Source organism: Amia ocellicauda, chromosome 2, assembly GCF_036373705.1.
Source record: "Amia ocellicauda isolate fAmiCal2 chromosome 2, fAmiCal2.hap1, whole genome shotgun sequence".
NCBI lineage: Eukaryota > Metazoa > Chordata > Actinopteri > Amiiformes > Amiidae > Amia > Amia ocellicauda.
The window spans coordinates 10,688,779-10,709,825 of NC_089851.1; the positions used below are offsets into that span (position 1 = coordinate 10,688,779).

Here is a 21,047-nt window from a genome sequence, read left to right on the forward strand (position 1 = left end):
CACTGTGAAAAAACAATCCAAAAACCAATCGAACAAACAAAAGAGCTTTATTGTCTAAAACAACATAAATACATATAGCCTTATTATATAAGAAGTAACCCAAACTCTATTCATACAGCAAATGTTATATGTCTCTAAGGTTAGAACAGATTTATCAATATAGGATTTAATTATTATTTTTTTCCTTATCTATAGAAGAAAGAAAAGAAAAAATATTTTAACTGTCTACTCTGATAATTCTGGAAGTAAGTTTCATTTGTTCTTATCTTCCATAACTGACCTTTTCCGATCATGGCTGATGTATTTATTGGGCAAGTCACTCTGTGTTGATGTACTGTAACCTTGCTTGGAAATGTTCAGTTACCTGTAAACGTATGTTTGATCTTCAGCATCATTTGAACTTGATTACTCAGTTACACATCCCATAGCTGTTACATTTTAAGTTTAACATGCTCTTATATTGCTGTTAAGGGCTTTAAAATGGTACTCACAATGAGTTAAAATTGTTTTATTTATCAGCTAACATCTACTGAAATCTATGGCATGCCAGTGATTACAAAGCAGTGTGGAGTATTACTTAATGTATAATTAAAAACATAACACACAGAATTTCACCAGTTCCTGCAAAATGCCATTACTGATCATCTCAGAAATCTTCCCCACCCCTCCAAAGGTCTTCACAGCTAGAGCCAAGATAATTTGCTGGAAATCATTTAAATGAAAAACTAGCAAATTACGTGCAAGAGACATTTCCATTTTACAAAATCAACTTCATCAGACAGCTGCTTTTCTTGAATGCTTCATTATTCAAAATCGCCTCTCAGGGGAATTAAACCTCTCATCTCCTGGGACCAATGACAACTTCTGGGGTGGAGGGGGGATTATGAGTTTCAGCTTCATCATCTCCTGGCCTCTGTCCTCCATGCAGTACAATATAAGGCCCTTATGCAGAGAGCTTTGAGGGAAGAAGCCAGTTAGTTTTGTATCCTAGTAAAATGGAATTCGATTTAGATTTTATACTACAAATTGAAAGACCTCTTTACAGTTTCAATACCAATACAGGATTGTGTTACCTGGGGAACAAATCACATTATGTAATATTTTAAGTAACACATAGCCTATGAGTCAAAACCTTTGAAAATTAATAAATTAAACAATTAACATCCTCCCCCCGACACACACAAATTAAATAACAAATACAAACTGAAGTTCACCTCCAAGCAGATCTGAAGCTTTCTGTACAGTGACGCACAAAAGTGTTTTTGAGTGCAGCACTTCATAGCGAGAGAGAGCCCGCTGCCACAGAATGGCATGAAATTCACACATTTGTATCCATTATGCAGCTTATATTTCTGCTTTCCATTTGAGGATTCTCTCAGATGCTTTTAGCCTTTTCTCTAGAAATGTGTACCTTCTTTCCATTCTAGCCTTTCCTTCTGTGATACCATTACATGGCATTATTCTTTCATCTTCTCTTATGTGACCTGCATTTTAGTCAATAAAGGTCTTTTCAACTATCACCTTCTCTGGTCACACATCAGCAGCCTCTGCTATTGCTTTTTTGCTGTTCAAACCTATTCAGCTGACTTAATTGGATGCTTATTGAACAAACACAATATTATTCATTTTTCTCTTTTTGTGATCAGACCTGTTGCTAATTATTATTTTTTACTTGCAATGGGTATACTCTCATGGGTGAAAAACCTTTGCACATAGAAGTACAAAAAATACAAACAGAAATATGATTCTATATTATTCTACCAGATATAAATTTGGTGTCTTGTTTGTTCTTAAAGACTTTCAGTCCTTAGTCTCATATGTAGGCTATCATCCTTTCTATGTTTTGTGGCTCAAATATATATAGCTACACTGCAGACATTTTGGCCGATAGGAAGAGTGAAATGAAACCACAAACACAGAAGTAAGTATTTGGCAAGAACATTTATTAGTATTTTTTCAAAAGAGCACACAACTGTCAATAAATTCGGAGTTCAACATAATTTAGGTGTTTGCATCTTATTTTCAGTATTTGTCTTGTGACCTCTGTGCTTTCGATCTGTATGGGTCAGAACATTTGACATTCTTAAGTAATATTAGTTAACAATATATGTTTTGGTCCCAATGCAGTCCTGTTTATTTTTAATTCAACAAATCGTGGAGCAGTAACTAGGCAAAAATGTTTTTGTTTATCTGAAATAAGGAATGGAGACCTTTAAGCAGCCCAAACGCTGAATAAAGTAATTCGTTTTCTCCTCTTCTCCACAGACTAAGGAAAACTTTGGCACAAGGAAAATGAATAGAAACTAAGGATATGGTTTCATCCTATTTTCAGAACTGTTGCTGTAAAAGATGCAGAGGGGATGAACGCAATCAAAGGACAGCACGTTCGAAGTATGTATCCTATCAGGAAGGAATAAAACCATGCTCATAATGAGACACAAAAAGCTGACACCTGTGCAGTTATCTTTTTACACAAATTAAACAGACCAACAAGGTATATTACACTATATCATGCAGAAAGATTGAAAGCATTTATGTATGCGTATAATGAAAGTGCCTAAACAGGGTAGGGGCAACCAAATAAAAGCTGTGTTACACTGTTTAATGACAGTTACTGTGGTTTTATTCTTTCCTGAATTAATCACCATTAATAATGTCAGCCGATTTAATTCAGACAGGTCTGTTATGGATCTGAAAAGTGCCCTAACAAGTGAAGCATTAATGGAAACAATAGAACAGCTTATGCAATGCTGAGAGCGAAGCCGGGCACTCAGCTTGAACAGAGGTCGGAGTTCTGGCACATTCAAACATTTATCACTTATGGTTTTTACATCAATAAATAAACAACCATAGACATTGCACAGACTCAAGTATCTTTTTACGCGGAGACTCTAAAGTGCACAACCTCAGCCTGAGGAGAACTAGACTGTACTGGCAATCGATACTAAGGCAATACACGTACAGACACAAAAACACGTTCTGCTCATGTTTAAAATATTGGCACATATCACTTGTACACTAAGAACACGGGGCTCAATTTTAAAATGGCTTTGCATAATCATTTGAAATCTGCAACATAGTCTTAAAAATGTACTTTTATACTATTTCCTATGCAAAATGGTTGATGAATACCAAAAATGATAAACAATTTCTTCTTACATGAGTAAAGCCTATCCCTGAAAACACATAGTGTGAGTCAAAGTAAACCACTGAATTGATCGGTTCAAGTATTTGATCACACACACACACGCACACACATACACACAAAAGCAGTACTGTTGCCACTGAAATAAATATATTTACATCAACAATGATTCCCAGAAAATTGTTATCAGTATGTCAGAAATTACCTTTTAATATGCAATATTATCTCTTGATATGTAATATATACAAATATGTATATACTTGGATATGTAATTAATCAAGTTAATTTGTAAATAATCAAATTCAAGTAGTTAATAACTTATTTACAACTGATGCACAGAATACCATATATGCTGGGCTAATGTACTGTTTTGAATTAATTGTGCTTTTAAAATTGAAAAAGCCTTTTACTTTCCCTTCTAATGGTAATATACTACCACTAATTTGCCCATTGTGCTATATTGCTTGGCATCAAATATAAAAACATTAGTAGCAATGAGGAATTGTTCTTTCTCCCTGCTGTAGTGCAAGTGAAATCAGTGCTTATGAAAGGTAAAGGATAAAGGCTTTGGCTATGTTCAGGCATGGTGGCAAAAAGCCTTTTCAGAGATTCCTCTCACAGCTATGGAAATTTACCTCAGGCTTGTCTTAACATCATCACGTGCGTGGTCTCTGCGAGGTTTGGTTGCCAGATTGCATCATTTTTTGTAAGATTTTGTGATATTTCCTGGTGGCTGACATTTTATCAGTGGCTGAGTTGAGAACCAGAAAATTCACATTGCAATAACTCTGGCCTTTGGAGTTCTACAACAAGGAAATTAAAAAGGATGCCAGCCTAAAACATACATTGTCCTGAATCAGATGGTCTAGAGCTGTGATTTCACTTGAAACTCAAGATATATTATATGATTGCAAAAGCACTGTTGTTTTTGCAATATGTGTGTAAAAGCTATCATTTCAAGTTTAATGTTAAAATAATACAATCAAATATATAAATTAACAATATTTAAAACAATCAAAAAGCAGTATATTCAGGGATATGGCCTTCAAAATGACTGATTTATTATGCCCTGGCATTTATTTCTGTGATATTATTTTATAGGTAATTTCTAATTCATAAAGCAAGCTGGCCCACCTCAGAGAGACAGCTAAGATTAATTAAAGTCAGTGTATTAAGTCTGAGATAAGCTGCAGTACCCACATGAACTTGCAAAATGTTTCAATCTTTTGTATGTCCACAAATGCCTTTGCCTATCCGTTTATATATTAATATCAATTAACTTCAACTCTTATATTGGCAGTTGCACCAAATCTGTCTGTATATATATCATGTCATGTAGATACGGATGAAGAAAACATCAAATCTAGTCTAGGTACGAAAGGCGGACAAAAGCATTTAAACAGGCCTTTGGACAATGTTGTTCACATCTAAACCACAATACGGAAATATATTTATATATACTGTATATAACTTTGGAGGAGAAAATAAAGTACTGGTACATTCACAACAAACATTTCATTTGTCTAACGAAATATTTAAATTAATTTGGCAATTCAGTCTATAAGTCTTGTCCAAGACGTTCGATCTCTTCAATCAGGAAATCAATATCTTCAAAGTTGGCCGCAGGGTTGGAGATGACCATTCTGAAAAAGTTGACCTTGTCTCCTTGGGGTTGGTAACTTACCATGGTCGTCCCATACTCCATCATCCTGGCCTTGATCACTGGGGCGACCTGTCATCAGGAGAATGACATAACATTTGAATTTTTTTTTTCTTTGAACACCATACTCAACCTTCATAGCTTTTAATGTCGTAATTATAGACCATGATTTGAAAACATTTTATGTAAAACTAAAAAAGAACAAACAACAGTAGGTTAGGAATGGTATTAAGTATTTCATCCCCTGTATTAGCACTCCAAATGACATCAAATTAACTCACTCCCGGGTTTAGACAGTCACAGAGCCAGGCAACATTCTCACAACATTTTCATTTCAAGATCCACTTGCTAATGTTGTTAAAATCCTCTTGAACTCCATGGCAATGGAATGGTTTTGCAGTGTCTAATTCAGCAGGACAATAAGTGATGTTGGAAAAGTAAAAAAAACTAAAACAAAAACTGATAACAAATCTTCTCGTTTTCCATTTCCAGTATAACAATAAATGAGCTGATGGCCGTCAATGAGAATTTTACTTACTATCAAAGGGCTCCATTCTCAACAGTGTAAAATGTTTCTGATTCTGACTTTATCTTGAGATGTACAAATTGCATTTTGTGCAGGGGAACTGCTCTTAACTGATAAAATTGACAGTGCATGTGACAACTGACTGCAGTCGGTCACAACGGTTCATCGGCGCGACAGAGTTAAAGTGTTTTTATGCAAGGGCCAGAAGAAAGTAATTTATTTTCTGCTGAGTTCACTGCCCATAAGGAATATTTATTTTGATATTTGGATGCAGATTCAATTATTCTTTGGGGAAGATTAAATAGGTGAACAGCAACTAATTACTATGTCATTCTCATGCTATCCTGTCATTTGTGTGTTACATATTCTGGATGCCCATGCGGCTGTGTGGTTTGAGACTTTACTTCATCGCTGTTAGCAAATGTTATTGGGATATCAAATCTTGACTGAGGAGCAGTTTAGAAATAAACCAAACATTTGTATTTGTAGGGACCTGGAAGAGCAGCAAAATTAATAATGCTGGAATTGCTTGACATTGATTAAATATACCCTTTCAGATATTACTATTTTCCAAAAGTAGATTTTTCTTATTCCCACAGTATTATAAATGCACACTTCACAAAAAGAAAGGAACATTCAAAGAAAACCTGCAAATGAAAATAATTGCAATCACTGGATGTATTTTCATCTCTGCTGTATTTATCACAGTATGTACACAGTAGGCTAACACTGTGTTAATAATGTCAGTTGAAATCACTGGGGATTGCTCATACTTCATTTGATAGAAAAAGGGAAAATGAGCCTAATTGTGCAATCAGCACATTTCTATGCATAGTAAACAGCACTGAAGGTGAATCCTATTTTAATTAGTGAGCGATTATGTCTCTAGATTTCACACAGGTGTTCTTCAATTTTACGAAGTCTAAGCATAACTCTGCTCTACAGGCTATTTGCAAAGTAGTCACTAGTAGGGCCTGTCATTTGAAAGTAATTAAATGGCCTCTCATTATTGCTTTTCACTTTCCATTTAATTTCCAGACACACACACACACACACACACACACACACACACACACACACACACACACACATATATATATATATATATATATGCATGGAGAGAGACAGAGTGAGATATATAAATACATAAAAGTCCATACACATATGGAAACTATAAAATTGTTTCATTTCATATATATGACTGAATTATTTTAGAGGTCAATCTATATTTTGGCAAAGTAAGTTGTACAGCATTTAAATATCTGTTGTTAAGAAATGTTTTCAATTATTCAATTTAATTAGATACAGTAATAAACTGTGGATTAAAAGACGGGAAAATACATTTAGCCTGAAACACGATCTTAGTCTGATGTATTAGTTTAATTTGATATTAATGTTTTTATTATATCTCACTTACTGATGTATCTGGGGTCATTTTGATGCCCAAAAGCATGTAAATTCAGCCTGAACTAAAATGCGATTATTTTACAGTTTGTATGTGCTAATGCTTTGTAAGGTTTGTAATAGGTTTGTAAGGTTCCAGTCCTGAGATGAAACATTTGCTCATCGAAGAGTAAAAAGGGTCTCTTTGTATTGCTGGCACGCACTCTCGCTCTCTTTGCTAATTGCTGATTAAAGCCGCCTGCTGCTCTGGGTATCTGCACTAATAAATGGCTGCCAATCTCACATTATTGCATTCACGCTGTGCCCTTTTCTGATAACATGCTTCTTACACATATCCTTCATAAAAAAGCTTGGCTGTCAAGGGCTCTTATTTTAACCGAAATAAGGTTTGTGTGTGAGAGTATTTGGGCGGCTGGAGGCTTCCTTCTGTAAGTAAATTGAAATCCAGTGTGACGGCTAACAATAACTACGATAATCTTCCATTCCCCACCTTATGCAAGCGTCTCATCCTCTCTTCTTTGTCCTCCACGTAGCGCAGGCTCGGCGGTAAGTACCAGAAGCACACATTGGTATGCTGAGGCTGGAGAGAAGCAGTAGAGACAACGTTGGCATTATCATAGTCAATTAAATCACTTATATTTTTTTAACTGCTGCACATACACCACACATACTGTGACGTGCATCATAAATACCTCAGAAACACACTCAAAGAAAAAATAAATTCCACAATGCAAATAAGGAGAAATTCTAAATAATTAAATACATAGGAGTAATGTCTTTGGAATACGGAACCATTTAATTTGATCTGAAAGAACAGAAAGGGACGGTACCTATAGCTTTAATCAGTCAGGCCAATGATGCTGTTTAATTGCACAGGTACCGTCTCCAGCTGAATGTTCAATCCCTTCATCTACAGACAGCAGCCATTTTAATGGAAGGTCTGCTGCTAAGTTGTTAAGGGTAATAATTATAGGCTGCTAGCTAGTGATGCATAAAAGTCGCCATTATACGGTAAAGATTTGAATTGCAATTTCCATTCTGCTTGAATTTCCCTATCAGCACAGCTGGTTAAGCACCTGGGATGGTGCCCAGGGGCCATTGTTTGACTCTCCTTTGATTTTGTTATTTCTTTCTCACCCTCAACCAGCTACATGGATGGGCAGTGGTGAACTGAGCTCTGTTGGCAAATGCACCCCATTAAAAGTAATATTCTTTATCCTGACTACAAGAGAAAATAAAATAAAAGGAGACAGTGATGATACAATGAAGCACAGATATCACGTGCTACGGTAACAACAGGAGCAGGTAGCCCACACGCTTATTTAGATGTGAAGCTGGGTTTCAAATGAAAGGCTTGCTGTAATTAAAGGAACAATATAGTATACAGCATGAAACAAATACCACTGACGCTAGACAGAAAATAGAAAATAGTGGTTATTTCCTGTAAATGTCTTATCTAATAATTTACAGAATGGATTTGGTTATTAAATCAGCAAATATCATTTCATAAAAGCAAACCAACACTTAATTATTAACACTTAATTTGAATCTGATGTATTGAAATGATGTGCTGGGGACTCATAAACAATTTTTCAATTTTATAACTAAATTGTCTGTTCAGATTTCTGGCAGCGCAGGTAAACAGTATGAAATTAATGTTTCCTCTTGTAAGTAGTTCAACTGAGAGTGATTATCGATGATTGCAATGTAGGGGCAACAGCTACATGGACATTTAAACAAGGTGGGCATTCATTATGTGGGAAAGAGTTTAATTTCCATATAATCATGACACACACAAAAAAACAACAACAACTTACCTTTCCATCAAAAACCATTTCATAGCCTTCCCTATTTTTGATTTTGTTGTAAAGGTAATCAGAAAGCTCCAAGCATTTGTCAATTTGAGCTTCAAACCCTGTGGTGCCCTGAAATAAAGACAAAAACAGATGCAAATAATTATTATAGTAGTAAAGTGAATGACAGAGAGAAGAAGAAACAGCTTTTATAAAACCACATTTAGAGACTTTGCTAGATGCATATTTCACTGTATTTGTATCTTATATACACATTTACATTACAGTCATATGGTCTTTGTGAAATCAGTGTTTATAGTGCAATCCAAGAATAACCTACACACCTGTTCAATGTATTATTTAAGATACTCTAAAACACTACTGTTTAAAAATGCGTGCATGTAAGACAATTGACACATGGCTGATTTAATATAATTACCTCTCATATGAACCATTTCAATTGGCAATTCCTTAGAAAAATATTACAATAGAAATAAACATCTACCTAATTCTTTTACCTCAATCCAGTTTTTTAATGTCATGCTCTCTGCCTACCTTGGCCCTCCACATAAGCCAGAGCTTAAAAATATCCACATGGCGGCCACATTGCAGCGCTTTATCGCCCGTGTCATATGACAGATCGTAATGCTTGTCTTGCTGAAAGAGGTAGCAGGCATGCATCTGGTTACAGTTCTGCATCAGACCCTGTTGACAAGGAAAGAGAAGTTATGTTATATAATATACTGCAAACAATGTACAAATACAAACATTCCCTTTTGCTTTGATCTCTGATAATCCCCAAAACACAAACATCAAGACAGAGTCACACACTGAAAACTAAAGCTCTCCATCACCAAAGTCAAATAAAATACAACAGGATGCACTTCACCTGTATCGGTATCACCCTGTCATTTTAATTTCCACAACTTACATCCTTATAAATAATAAGTTCAATGTCATAACTTTCAAAGTGTCCGTTTTAATTCATGCAGGGTTGTATTTGAGGTTACTATTTCTACACTTTCACCTGCAGTTACTGGAAAAACAAACCCTTTTGGGGAATCATGTGACCCCAAGCTGATGTTTCTCCAGCATCTGTGAGCTGTGGGACACACCCATAGAGCAAGAACACAAGCTGCATGTTAAAAGTAATTGGATTAGACATCATACTAAGTACAGACATTTGTTTAGATGTGAATAATGAAAAATTAAAATGTGTTGTTACAGCCGGAAAAAATTGATGAGAATCATGTGTTCAACATAACTATATGAACATTTGCAATAATAATAAAAACAACTAAATCCAATGAATAAAATGCCACCTCCTCTCTGACGAGTAGAGCTGAACATTGCAGAGGGACAGACATCATCTTATGTGGGTTCCATGTCACAGAATTTGCCCTAATAATAAAACAAATAAAATTAATTAATTTTTAATAGTAATGTATTGCTCTATAAAAACAAAAAAAAACAAAAAAAAAACTTTTCAAACAATATAGTCAAGCTTTTCCTGACTCTTGGATTTATTCTGTTCTGGCATTCAAGAGAAGAAGACTTTGTGTAGTTCCCCCCTTTTTTCTAAACTTCATTAAAATTGCTTAATGTGGAATCAATAGCTTTTAGACTGGAGTGTGAAGGAACAAATGGACAATCAGATTTGCAATGTGAAAAATCCATTCACAAACTATAAACAGTTTAAATTAATTTGCTTTTTGATGGAGAACTTGTAAAGGGCAGTATTTAATTTCTTTAACAAGTGCAGTTAATGTGTACTTGTTTGAAAATATTTTAGGGGCCTTCCGCTTAAAACAAATAATTAAACACATTCAAAATCAAACAAAACAAAACATCAAAAGCTAATAAAACCAATAATAAGCAAACAAAACCAAAAGTAATGTGTTCAATGGGCCTACGTAATTAAACCAGAAACTATACAACTATTTTATTCAAAATAATGTCCAAATAAGCTCATTAAAACCATTAATAAAGAAAAGAAACAAAGCTTTCAAATTGTGTGTCGAAATCTCTTTTGTGCCTGTTTCGCCCGCTTTCATTATGATACCATACAGTCACGAAGCCTTCTAAATGTCATATCAAATACACTAGCAGAAGTAATGACACTAACCTTTCAACTCCATTTAATTTCCATCTGTGCTTCCTGGACATGAGAAGGCTTCCACCCCACGCTCCCTGAAGACAAAAAACAAATTAATCTCTTTACAATACAAAGTAAGAAATGGTCTGCTTTTTATATATATAAAAGTTATAGCACTCGTTTATCTGTGAAATTGGATCTTTATTTCACTATGGCTTTACTATGACTTTCCAAGGTTCTGTAGTTGTCTGCCAGTCCTAGACTTTGGTCCTAAATTCAAAATGAGGGCAGAGAAGGTTAGGTGACAGTAAAAAAGGGCCCTGTGACCTTATGGCAGAGAAAGTTTCAAACCCTGTTGTAATTAGCAGGGTTCCTCCATGCTTCCCTTCATAGATGACTGGGAGGCATGGCTAATATATATATATATATATATATATATATATATATATATATATATATTAGCGAAAGTATATAGATATCTTTATAGTTGGTAAAATAATATTTGATCTCCTTCTTCATTTTATTCTGTTGGATAGATTAAGGTTCAGCACTTAAATGCATAAATCAAAAAGCAGAACATGATGAGTTTCCTCTGGATAGAAGGAGAAGCTTCTTCAACCATCCAGTAGCGCGTCCTTAGTTTCTAAACAGTTATTGGTTCAAAATTGACAAAAATAATGCCAGGACTACATCGCTCACGTTAAAAAACAATTATCTTCGTGTTATTCTAGTGCCAGACATTAATGCAACTAGAATAGATCATCCCAAACACAAGCAGATTTAAAACAATGCCAAATCAGCAAAATACCCTGAAAGAACATGAAGTACGCGTTTACCACTGCAACGCTCGGGAAGTTAAATATGAAAGGCACTGAGGAGTATTGATTAAACATCACACTTACATCCACGTGCATCCAGACTTTGTACTTCTTGCAGACGTCTGCGATTGCAATGAGAGGGTCGAATGCTCCATAGACTGTGGTGCCAGCTGTGGCGCTGACAAAGAATGGCACAAAGCCCTACAAAACAAACACTGATCAGCATATGCAATGCTATGAACGTGGAACACTGACAAAATAAGGAGAAACTGCTTTAATGAGAATTGAAAATATGAATATACAGCAGATTGTTAAAGTAATCTGAAACAGACAAATAAATTGACAAAACATTACATCAAAGGTTTGTGTGCCTTCTGTTTGTATTCTTTAGCCTATACCAAATCAAAATGTTGAATTACCAGAGAATTGTAAGTTACATAATTGTAGTCTCTTGCTTTTTTGTATTTATAACTAGTAAAAAGTGTCATCTGACACAGTTTCACCTTGTTTCACCTTCAATTTGCAATCTTTCAATGTTTGATCTTGTCTAGGCCGTTATCTGATTAGAATAAATAAATTGACTAGCAAAGTAAGTATAAGACAAACAGGTGTTCAACTCAAAGAGAGAAAATTAGAACAGTTCAGGTTGCCTAATATCACAATCTGAAGACCGTTCAAGTATGAACAGACAGAGATGTTGGGGAATAGTGTGAATGCAAATCCACTCATCCGGCTCCCGGGATGGCCTGTGCAGACAACTCTCCCCATCTGTGATGAATTACACAATAGTTTTGTGTGGGACACAGACAGCATGTCATGAAAACCTGTTTTATGAATGCATTACAAATGACTATGTAGAAAAGAATCTAAAGCAAACTAAATGCAGTTGTATTCAACTAGGATGGCTGCATTACCTTTTGCTTGGCTTCAACTATTCTTCTTTCAAGGTCTGAAGGTATCATTTTACCTCTGGAGAAGGAAATTGAGTTTTATTGCTTGTATGTTTTTGCTGTTATGACACATTAGTATGGCTAAAACAGTCCATGTTACTTTGTTTCCTGACATACCTTTCATCAACCTTGATCAAGATGACGCTGTCAGTGCCAATTCCCAGCGCTGCAGCTCCTTTCTTGATTGAAAAGTGACTCTGAAAAATACAAAGAAGAAATACGTATTTATTGTTTAATTAGTTGCATGAATTAAGTACTTGAAGTTTCAAGAGAACACGTGCTTAGCCCTACATTTTGTTTTTCATTGTAATTTATATTAATGTCTTTAAAAACTTGAGAAAATCACATTTAAATCTTAGGTAGTCATCTTGGATTCATACGTATTTAAAAAACAAAAGCATAAACGATAAACTATAGTATATAAACTCTACATAATGATAGAGAAATTAACTTTGTGCATTAACATAAATTATTCTTTAATTGGAAATCCTACAGCCTTCTTCCTCTCATGTATGACTATAAAAAGGCTGATTATAAAATAACAGATTGAATTAGCAGGACAGGCACTTTTTTCTTATACTTGGCTGTGCTTTACAGCATAGCCCAAATACCCGTGAAAGCCACAGGGAAGAATAACAGCTAGTTTCCTCAAAGCTGACAACGCTGGTGTCAGTAGCACATTAGTTGTATGAGGGCGAACGTGATATAGTATTTCAACCTTTAATAACAAGGTTCTGAAAAAACAACCGAGAAGATAAAAAACAGGTTAATATAAAGCAGGGGTTAATTGATTTCAAAACAGAATTTGAACATGACCCACATACAGAACTGATCTGAAACTGTGTCATGAAAATAGACAGAGCCTTTTCTACCTCTTTGAACTTAATTTGTTCAATGACAGAATATATTCTGAGGGGAACATGTGTGTTCCTGAAATGTTCATGAAAGGTCCCTCATTTTCTACACTTCTTGTTCATGAAATATTCAAATTATGTTGCAATAATATATATATATATATATATATATATACAATAATTTTGTCATGCATTCATATTTGCCTAGCCTTTCATATTTTCTGACTATTTTCGACATCTGGCTTTGTCAGGACAAGGTCAAACTGCATTATTTAACAATGTGCAAATTAGATATGAAAGGTAGTTTTACTGAATGTATATAAAAAGGTTATGTGGATGATAGAAGATATATTGATACATTGTTGCATGTATGTGATTAATGTTATTTAATTTAACGAGATGTGAAAATTACCTTTATCATCGTGCTTTGTTTTGTCTTTTTAAATTGTTCCAGAAAATGAATTAAAAATAATTAAACTGTGATAAAGCAATACATACATGCTCAGATGTAAAAGCAACCAGTCTTGGAACAGCTGACATTCCTTTCTCCTTCACTTCAGGGAACATCTTGAATCGTGCAACCAGCATTGCATACATATTAGATATGGCACCACCTACAGATAGAAATAACAACTTTAAATACATAAGATGTAATACTGTTTGTAATTATTTTGTGCCATACTTGAAGGGACATTTATGAACTAGTAATTGTTATGCCTCTTCCCATTACTCTGTCATAGCCCTTGGTGTTGTTAGAGACTATGCCAAAGGAGTGAACTCTCTAATAGTTTTTGATCAACCCTACTAGTGATAATAATAGAAACACAAACATCAAGCCATTGGCAGCTGTTGTTATGAATTACTTTTGATATAATAAGTGATCATGTAAGGATCTGTCCCGATTAAACATAGAACCAACTAGGAAAAGGCAATAACTGGGTAAGCACGCAGAACAAAAGACATTTTACTATTTAGCCTGGAGAAAAACACAGGTATTGTTCCCATAGATTGTGAAAGGAAGCTATGATCAAAGATGTATGCTTGAGTGCTTTCTGTCATTTAAAATATGGGTTTCCTGCATGTAAAAATCCATGTTTTGTTTGGTATTGTTAACTGAGAACAAAGCAGTGACCCCTTCCCCAGCTCAGAGAGACCTTGAGAAGTTATATACCCGGTGAGAATATCCCATCCCCTGCCCCATCAGCCCAGCCAATGATCTCCCTCATCTTCTTCAGAGTGACGTACTCCAGCAGGACAAACACCGGAGCAATCTCATAGGTGAACCTGGAACCAGAATTAATATCACATCGACCATTACACACACAAACAATTTTCTGTCAAATGAAAGCTTTAACTTTGAATGCAGCACAGAAGTTAACTGAAGGCTTTGTGGATTTAGGAACTTTTCCCAGCAGCTCAGACAGGTGAAAGCTGATTTGCTAACAGTCATAATGTCAACAGCTATGACTGCATTCAAATTCACTTCAGGCCATGCATTATATGAATAAGTTGAAAAACAAACAAATAAGCAAAACAAAACTCAAATATTTCATTGGAGATAAGAGGCCAAAGTCTTTACTGGAGCATATTTTTTATAAACTACATTCAATATCAGCTACATTTTAAGTGTAGCAACAGCCACTTTCAGAAGATCTCAATCATTATTCTTTTATTGGCACCTAACCGGTCACACTTAATTCTTTAGCACTTTCTCTTTAGTGTCACTTCCTGTTCTTCTGATTTTGCCACAACAGCTTTCCTTCCTTAGTTATTGACTGTGGATTGGTTGGCCATGTGATCAGTCAATTTATAAGTCGGGTGGATGGGACACAGTTACTTGTATGGCCTGTTGTGGCACTGAGAAACCGTGTCATTTATAACATTTTAAAAGGCAACAATACACTATTTTGCTCTACAGTGCAGTAAAATCACACGTCAATAAGTCAATTAGTGTGTACTTTACAGCTTAGAAGTATTACATTCAATACACCAGTCAAAGGACAAACTTGGTGACAGTATGTACCCATGATTTAAAGCACTTGTGATCAAATGTACTGATTGTGTAAAACATTAATATATAACTGACATTTACTTTGAGTGCAAAATTGCTGTAATGATAAGACTGAGTTACTGAGTAGAGTTGTATGTGTGTACAACAAGAAGTACGTTTTAGTAAATGTACAACATGAGTTCTCAGACTAAAGCCAGTTTCCATTCATTTTCCAAAAATACATTTATACTATTTCCTCATTCAGTGCAAAATGTTTTACCAGCCTTGAAGAGCCAGGCCTTTAATGTGCAATAATCACATGTGTGTGTATTTCCCATCGCTCTGCATTTTCAACAGTATACTTTTGGTCTTGATTAATGCTATCCAGTGTTTATATGATCTTCAGTTCATTCCACTCATACACCAGGAACTCAAAGAAAATAATTCTCATGATCTTACATACATTCCAAAAAAAAAAAATCTTTATGATGAATTGTGTTCAAAGCTCAATGGGATACGGACATTGGTATAAATTCATTCATGTGTGGCAGTTCACAATGAATTGTCACCTAATGGTCCAAAACGTGTATTCTGACTGCAGTGATTCAGAAGTGGGAGCAATGGACCAATCATTATATCACTTTCTTGAGGTAATTTGAGTTTTCCTTGGCTGAAATAAGGTGTGCTTTTTTGCTAGAATAGAATCAGGGAACAGATCTGAAACTAATGTAAATCAGTTGCATGCTGTGAATCACAGAACATTCAAATTTAGAAGAAAAAAACCTTTACCATTGAGCATAATTAGCATTCATTTAATAATGCTTATCACTGTCGTCATACAAGATTTTGAAAAAGAAACAAATGCTAATATATGTCACTGCATCTTGTATTTTGGATATGCTGAAGAATAGTATTTATTTTTCATAGCTTTTAAAAATGTCTGTTGCACCTTCTTGATTAATTTATTTTATAATGAGCAAATGTCTTTGCTACTTCCTTAGCTGTGAGTTTTAATTAGTTTCAATTAACTTTAATTTAATTCATTTTATGTTATTATGCAAGACACAACATATTATGTTATATCTGACATCTTCCTGATTAAACATGAAAATAAAGTGGAAGTAAACTTTGACAGTGACGCTGTCTTCATTTGCTATTTTTTTTTCCCACAATACTTATCTAATGTGGCTCAGGATTTCAAAATATAATTTATTTTTTAAGGAGAAAAATATGTATCTGATTAATCTGATCTTTTAATCCTCTTTAATTTGATGGCTATGTGTAACTGTCTGAATATGAATGTGAGTCTGCATTCAATGTTGTCTTCCATTCTCTTTTGGTAAATTCATATTAATGAATAACAGGACAGAAATACTGCGTCCCAGATTAATAGGAAAAGGAAATAAGCTAATATTATGACATGGTGTCTCATACTCACATGTTAGTATTAGCAGTAGATGTCAGCCAGTCTGCTGCTAAACCAACCATGTCTAATCCTGTAGAAAGCTGATTGAAGTACCTGGGGTGGGCTATAATTACAAAAAGAGAGGATATACAGTGAATTTAATGAAGACATGAATTACATTATGCAAGTTATTTGTATTATTATTATTATTATTATTATTATTATTATTATTATTATTATTATTATTATTGAAATTATAAATCAAAATCCCTTCTATGCATATAACCAATGGACTTTGATAATAGTTGTCTCAGAATAGCTTGTACTACAATTTCATTTTAGGATTGTTGATTAAAATGCCTAGAACTTTAAAGAGAGTAATGATAATAAACATTCAGTGTTTTAAAATATATTGGGAAAAATACTTTTGAAATAATATTGCTTTCTGTGATAAGTCTAAAGTAATACATGGCAACCTGTAAATGTTTCCTTTTACACACATCCTGTGGTTATAAAACTATGGTATTCCATTAAGCTTGTATTGGAAAATTAACGAACTGCTCCTGATTTTTTACATTAAATCATATTGTTCCTGGCTCTAATACATATTCTAACACTACTATTTGTAATTCAATTTTGTAGTCGGTGAAACCGTTTCACGTAATTAAAATTTTACAAATTATGCAAGAGAGTTTCAAGTAGATAATTGTAGCTTTAATAACTACATTCTTATTAAATAAATAAATAAATAAATAAATAAATAAATATGCCTATGGAGTATCCTGCTTAATTGCCAGCAGTTATTTTATGCTTCAAAATCACCTTAAGCCGCTTATAAAAATGTTCTGTTTGATGTATATTTTTATTTATGCAGTTTAGCTTTCTTCATTTTTTTTTTTGTATTACACAAAGCTATTTTCGCTTTTGTGAAACTGAATGATGGCATTTTAATGGCATTACTGTCAGTATTTCAGTACACGATTGTGATATTTGTGTGATGCATCGGTATTAAAATGTATTTACAAACATCTGAAATTGAATACAATTGATAAAATATGGTTAATGTTCTATAAAGCAAATCTTTTCATTTGACAGGCACTTTTGCATTTTGAGAAGGGGGTGGGTCTGACCTCAAAAGCAAAATTACACATTAAAAATCAATCAATTAACCCGTCAATACTGAGTATGATAAAATAAACTGTGTACCTGTCTTGATTGCGTATTTCATTGTTGCACGACAGTTAAGTAAAATATCATCCAGGTTGTCTGGCTCGTCAGAGAGCTCCCAGTTATTGGTCTGCAGCAGTTCATTGGGGTAATGGAAATCTATGACTTTCGTTGACCTGTCAAATGATTTCACTATATACGCCAGCAAAATGTCCACCACTTCATGAAGAAATGTAATTGTCGCTATGTCCCCATCTGTGGCTGGCAATAAATCTGTGAAATACAATAGAAACACATTTAATTTATGTATCTTGCAAATATGCGTCTGCAAATATCTGTTAATATTGATCAAATATTAAGCTGACCTTAAAACCATGAATACATTAAATATTTATTATAAAATGGTTCCAAATAAACCGTAAGAAAGCCAGAAAGCTAACATAGGATATATGAATTAACTGGAGGGGACATACACTATAGTAGTTTTTTTTTTTCATACGATAGTTATGTAGGCTGTGAGAATTTGTGATATGTTTTAATTAAACAACTGTAATGTAATGTATTTATTGATATAATCTTGAACAAAACGAAAATAAATAAATAATAATGTATACACAATGAACACCTTTTGAATGGGAAAGGAAGTATTTTTTTAAATTCCTATAATCTACCACTTCGAAACATGTATACATACATACATACATACATACATACATATAGGCAACACACACACATACATTCATAGAAAATAATTCGATCAGACCAATTGGAGAAATGTATACAGACAGTTAAAATAATGAAATACTTGTATATTGGACACCAGTGGATGTAAATGGAGTCTATACCTGTTGAGTACAGAACTGAGAAGTCAATATTGGCTTTGGAGCAGTTGCACGGTTTGTTGCAGGCGCAGGTCTCTAATGCTGCTCCTGGTTCCTTGGCGGAGGGGTCGGCTGCTTTCTCGCCCTCCCCCACAGAAAGGAGTGCTACAATGTTTGAAACAATGTGTTCAAGTTAAACAATGAAGCCTGGAGAGGGATATATGACCAAACTACCTCTATAAGACAGAAAAGTCACATTCACAAACGCAATACTAAATTCACACGCTAAATGTCAAATATACAACAAGGGCAATTCTTAAAAAATATATATGAATACCAGTGATACATATTCAAATCGTTATATTGTAAAACGACATACCACACAATTTTGATCCGATTCCTCCTGTGAATTTCTGGGCAGCCTGACACCAGGCTCTTGCTAAAAACACACAAACACACAAACATACCCAATTCAAGTTTGACATTAAATACGTGACTTCATTATTATACACACATCAGGCAAGATATCTTAGGCACAACGATGAGGTATTATTTTTAACCTTAGATAATTACACATCAAAACTGTTCAGCAAAAGCTTTACAAAACAGTTATGAAGGGAAGGGGGTCGTTCAACCCGATTCATACCCATCACCTTCTTTACTAACTTAACCTTGACAAACCACAGTGTCACAGTGCATGCATTGACTACAACACACAATACTGCTCAAACTGCAACGTTGTCTGCTGCTGATTTAGGATGTTTGCTTATGCATGTAGATACATGCAGCACCAACTATTCTCTTCAGATATGTGATTGTATGTGTGCATCTATATTCACAGTCAAATGCACTTGTTGGCACATATATGCCACCAGTAAGCGTATCATCCACACTTGTTTCTGTTTCGTATTCACTTACGAGTGCTTGGGCTTTGGTTGCTGTTATTCCCCACATTTTCTGCTCCGAGAGACCAAAAGCCTTGCGATGCCATTGGAAATTGTTGCGAGAAGCGGTTAATCAGAGAGAGAGACAAGCGGCGCCCATCCGGCTGGAAGGAAAGCTCGGCGGCAGGAGCTGTTCAGTGTCGCGGTGCTGATCCTGTCCCGACTTCTCTCAACACGCAGAAGCACGTCCGAGCATTGAAGGCAGAAATAACCCAGCTGACAGGCACCCTCCTCTGCAGAGATCCCTTTCTCTGCTGGGACTTGCACAGGTATCAAACAGGGGACATCTATTGAGCGAGATGCTTTTCAGGAGCTGCCCTCGAGTTGGGCTGCCGTCAGACACACTGCCGAGGTAAAGAAGCGACTGCAAGAGCATCCCCAGCCCTCAGCAAATAACATGCACCTGCAGTATGACAGGCAGCGTGCTTTTGTCTGCATACAGCCTTGCACAGATCCCCCAAATGCTACCCTTTCCTGCGTTTTCTTCTCTTTTTCTTTTCTTGCGTTTGTTGTGAAGAAAAGTTCTTACCTCCGCACAAGCGTGTTGCAAATGTGCAGACGATTTTAACTGTTTAGGGGGAGCGAATCCTTTTCCTTTATAAGACCGACGTCAAACTGCCCCGGGGTTTGTCATGCAATTAGCCAGTGATGTCAGGTTTAAGCGCACTGGCATGCTGCCCCATGCCCACGTCACTGGAGAATCACGCTGACGGACAAGTCTGCGTCGCTTGTCGTGACCACTAAATCACTGCATTTGTCTCCTCTGCTTCTGCTTTACATAACATATATCTGTGTGATTTGCACACCATTCTGCTTATTATTATTTATTTCTGTACAGCAAGTCCTCTATTACATTCAGCCCAGCGCTGTGTTTCCCCGCAACTTCTGTAATTGCATCCCTGGAGTAGAAAGTGACTTGGCAGCGCTGACATCATTAGTAATAACACGTAGGACTCAAACTGGGTGCTCCGTGAAGCGTGGCATTCAAGTCTGCGGTCCATTTATTGTGGTGGCTTGTGATTGTCCCCTTTAGGCACTTCTGAATTGTCCCTGTCAGGCTGTGTTCAAACGTCATGCATCTTGGACGCAAAACATCAGTCTGAATAAACAGAGACTAGGAACAAATACAAGGGCAAAGGGATGGGCCAAACTCGAGTGATACCAGAATGTCTTATACCTTGATCAACTATTTAACATTGTGACCCCAATTATATGAATTATAATAATAATGTATTTGTTTTATGTTTTTTTTTCTTTTGCAGATGTTTTGTAATTTGGAACAAATGCAGCTTTAATTTCTTCCATGCCACCAACAGAAAGCAGTTACCAGTAAGGTCTAACCCACGAATGAACACCAGACAGAAGCAGATGGTCCTTGATCCTAATCTATCCTTGTTCACTTGATGTTTGGTCTTGGCTCAGATCCTTGATCATAAATCAAAACGCTATATAATATTAACAGTCATATCCCTTGG

At 35.3% G+C, this 21,047-nt stretch overlaps 1 protein-coding gene across 1 annotated transcript; it reads right to left on the reverse strand.

Annotated features, from left to right (window-relative positions):
* Nucleotides 1-1,922: 1,922 nt before the first annotated feature.
* Nucleotides 1,923-20,423, reverse strand: gad2 (glutamate decarboxylase 2). The gene is made up of 16 exons (XM_066718096.1): nucleotides 19,547-20,423; nucleotides 19,008-19,067; nucleotides 18,653-18,793; nucleotides 17,847-18,080; nucleotides 16,674-16,764; nucleotides 14,417-14,529; nucleotides 13,744-13,859; nucleotides 12,509-12,588; nucleotides 12,356-12,410; nucleotides 11,526-11,642; nucleotides 10,654-10,718; nucleotides 9,851-9,929; nucleotides 9,084-9,233; nucleotides 8,553-8,660; nucleotides 7,226-7,315; nucleotides 1,923-4,877 (listed from the first exon to the last, which is right to left on the reverse strand). Exons 1-16 carry the CDS (start codon nucleotides 19,617-19,619, stop codon nucleotides 4,704-4,706), a joined length of 1,746 nt encoding a protein of 581 aa, XP_066574193.1. The 5' UTR covers nucleotides 19,620-20,423; the 3' UTR covers nucleotides 1,923-4,703.
* Nucleotides 20,424-21,047: the final 624 nt, after the last annotated feature.

Bases quoted from the DNA above. Each gene is read 5' to 3' on its own strand.
- gad2 (XM_066718096.1), bottom strand. From the start codon at position 19,619: ATGGCATCGCAAGGCTTTTGGTCTCTCGGAGCAGAAAATGTGGGGAAT. The intron at 12,589-13,743 runs GTATGTATTGCT...TGTATTTTTCAG, and splicing joins TTGCTTTTACATCTGAGCAT to AGTCACTTTTCAATCAAGAA. The intron at 9,234-9,850 runs GTGGCATTTTAT...CCTTGTCAACAG, and splicing joins CTCTACTCGTCAGAGAGGAG to GGTCTGATGCAGAACTGTAA.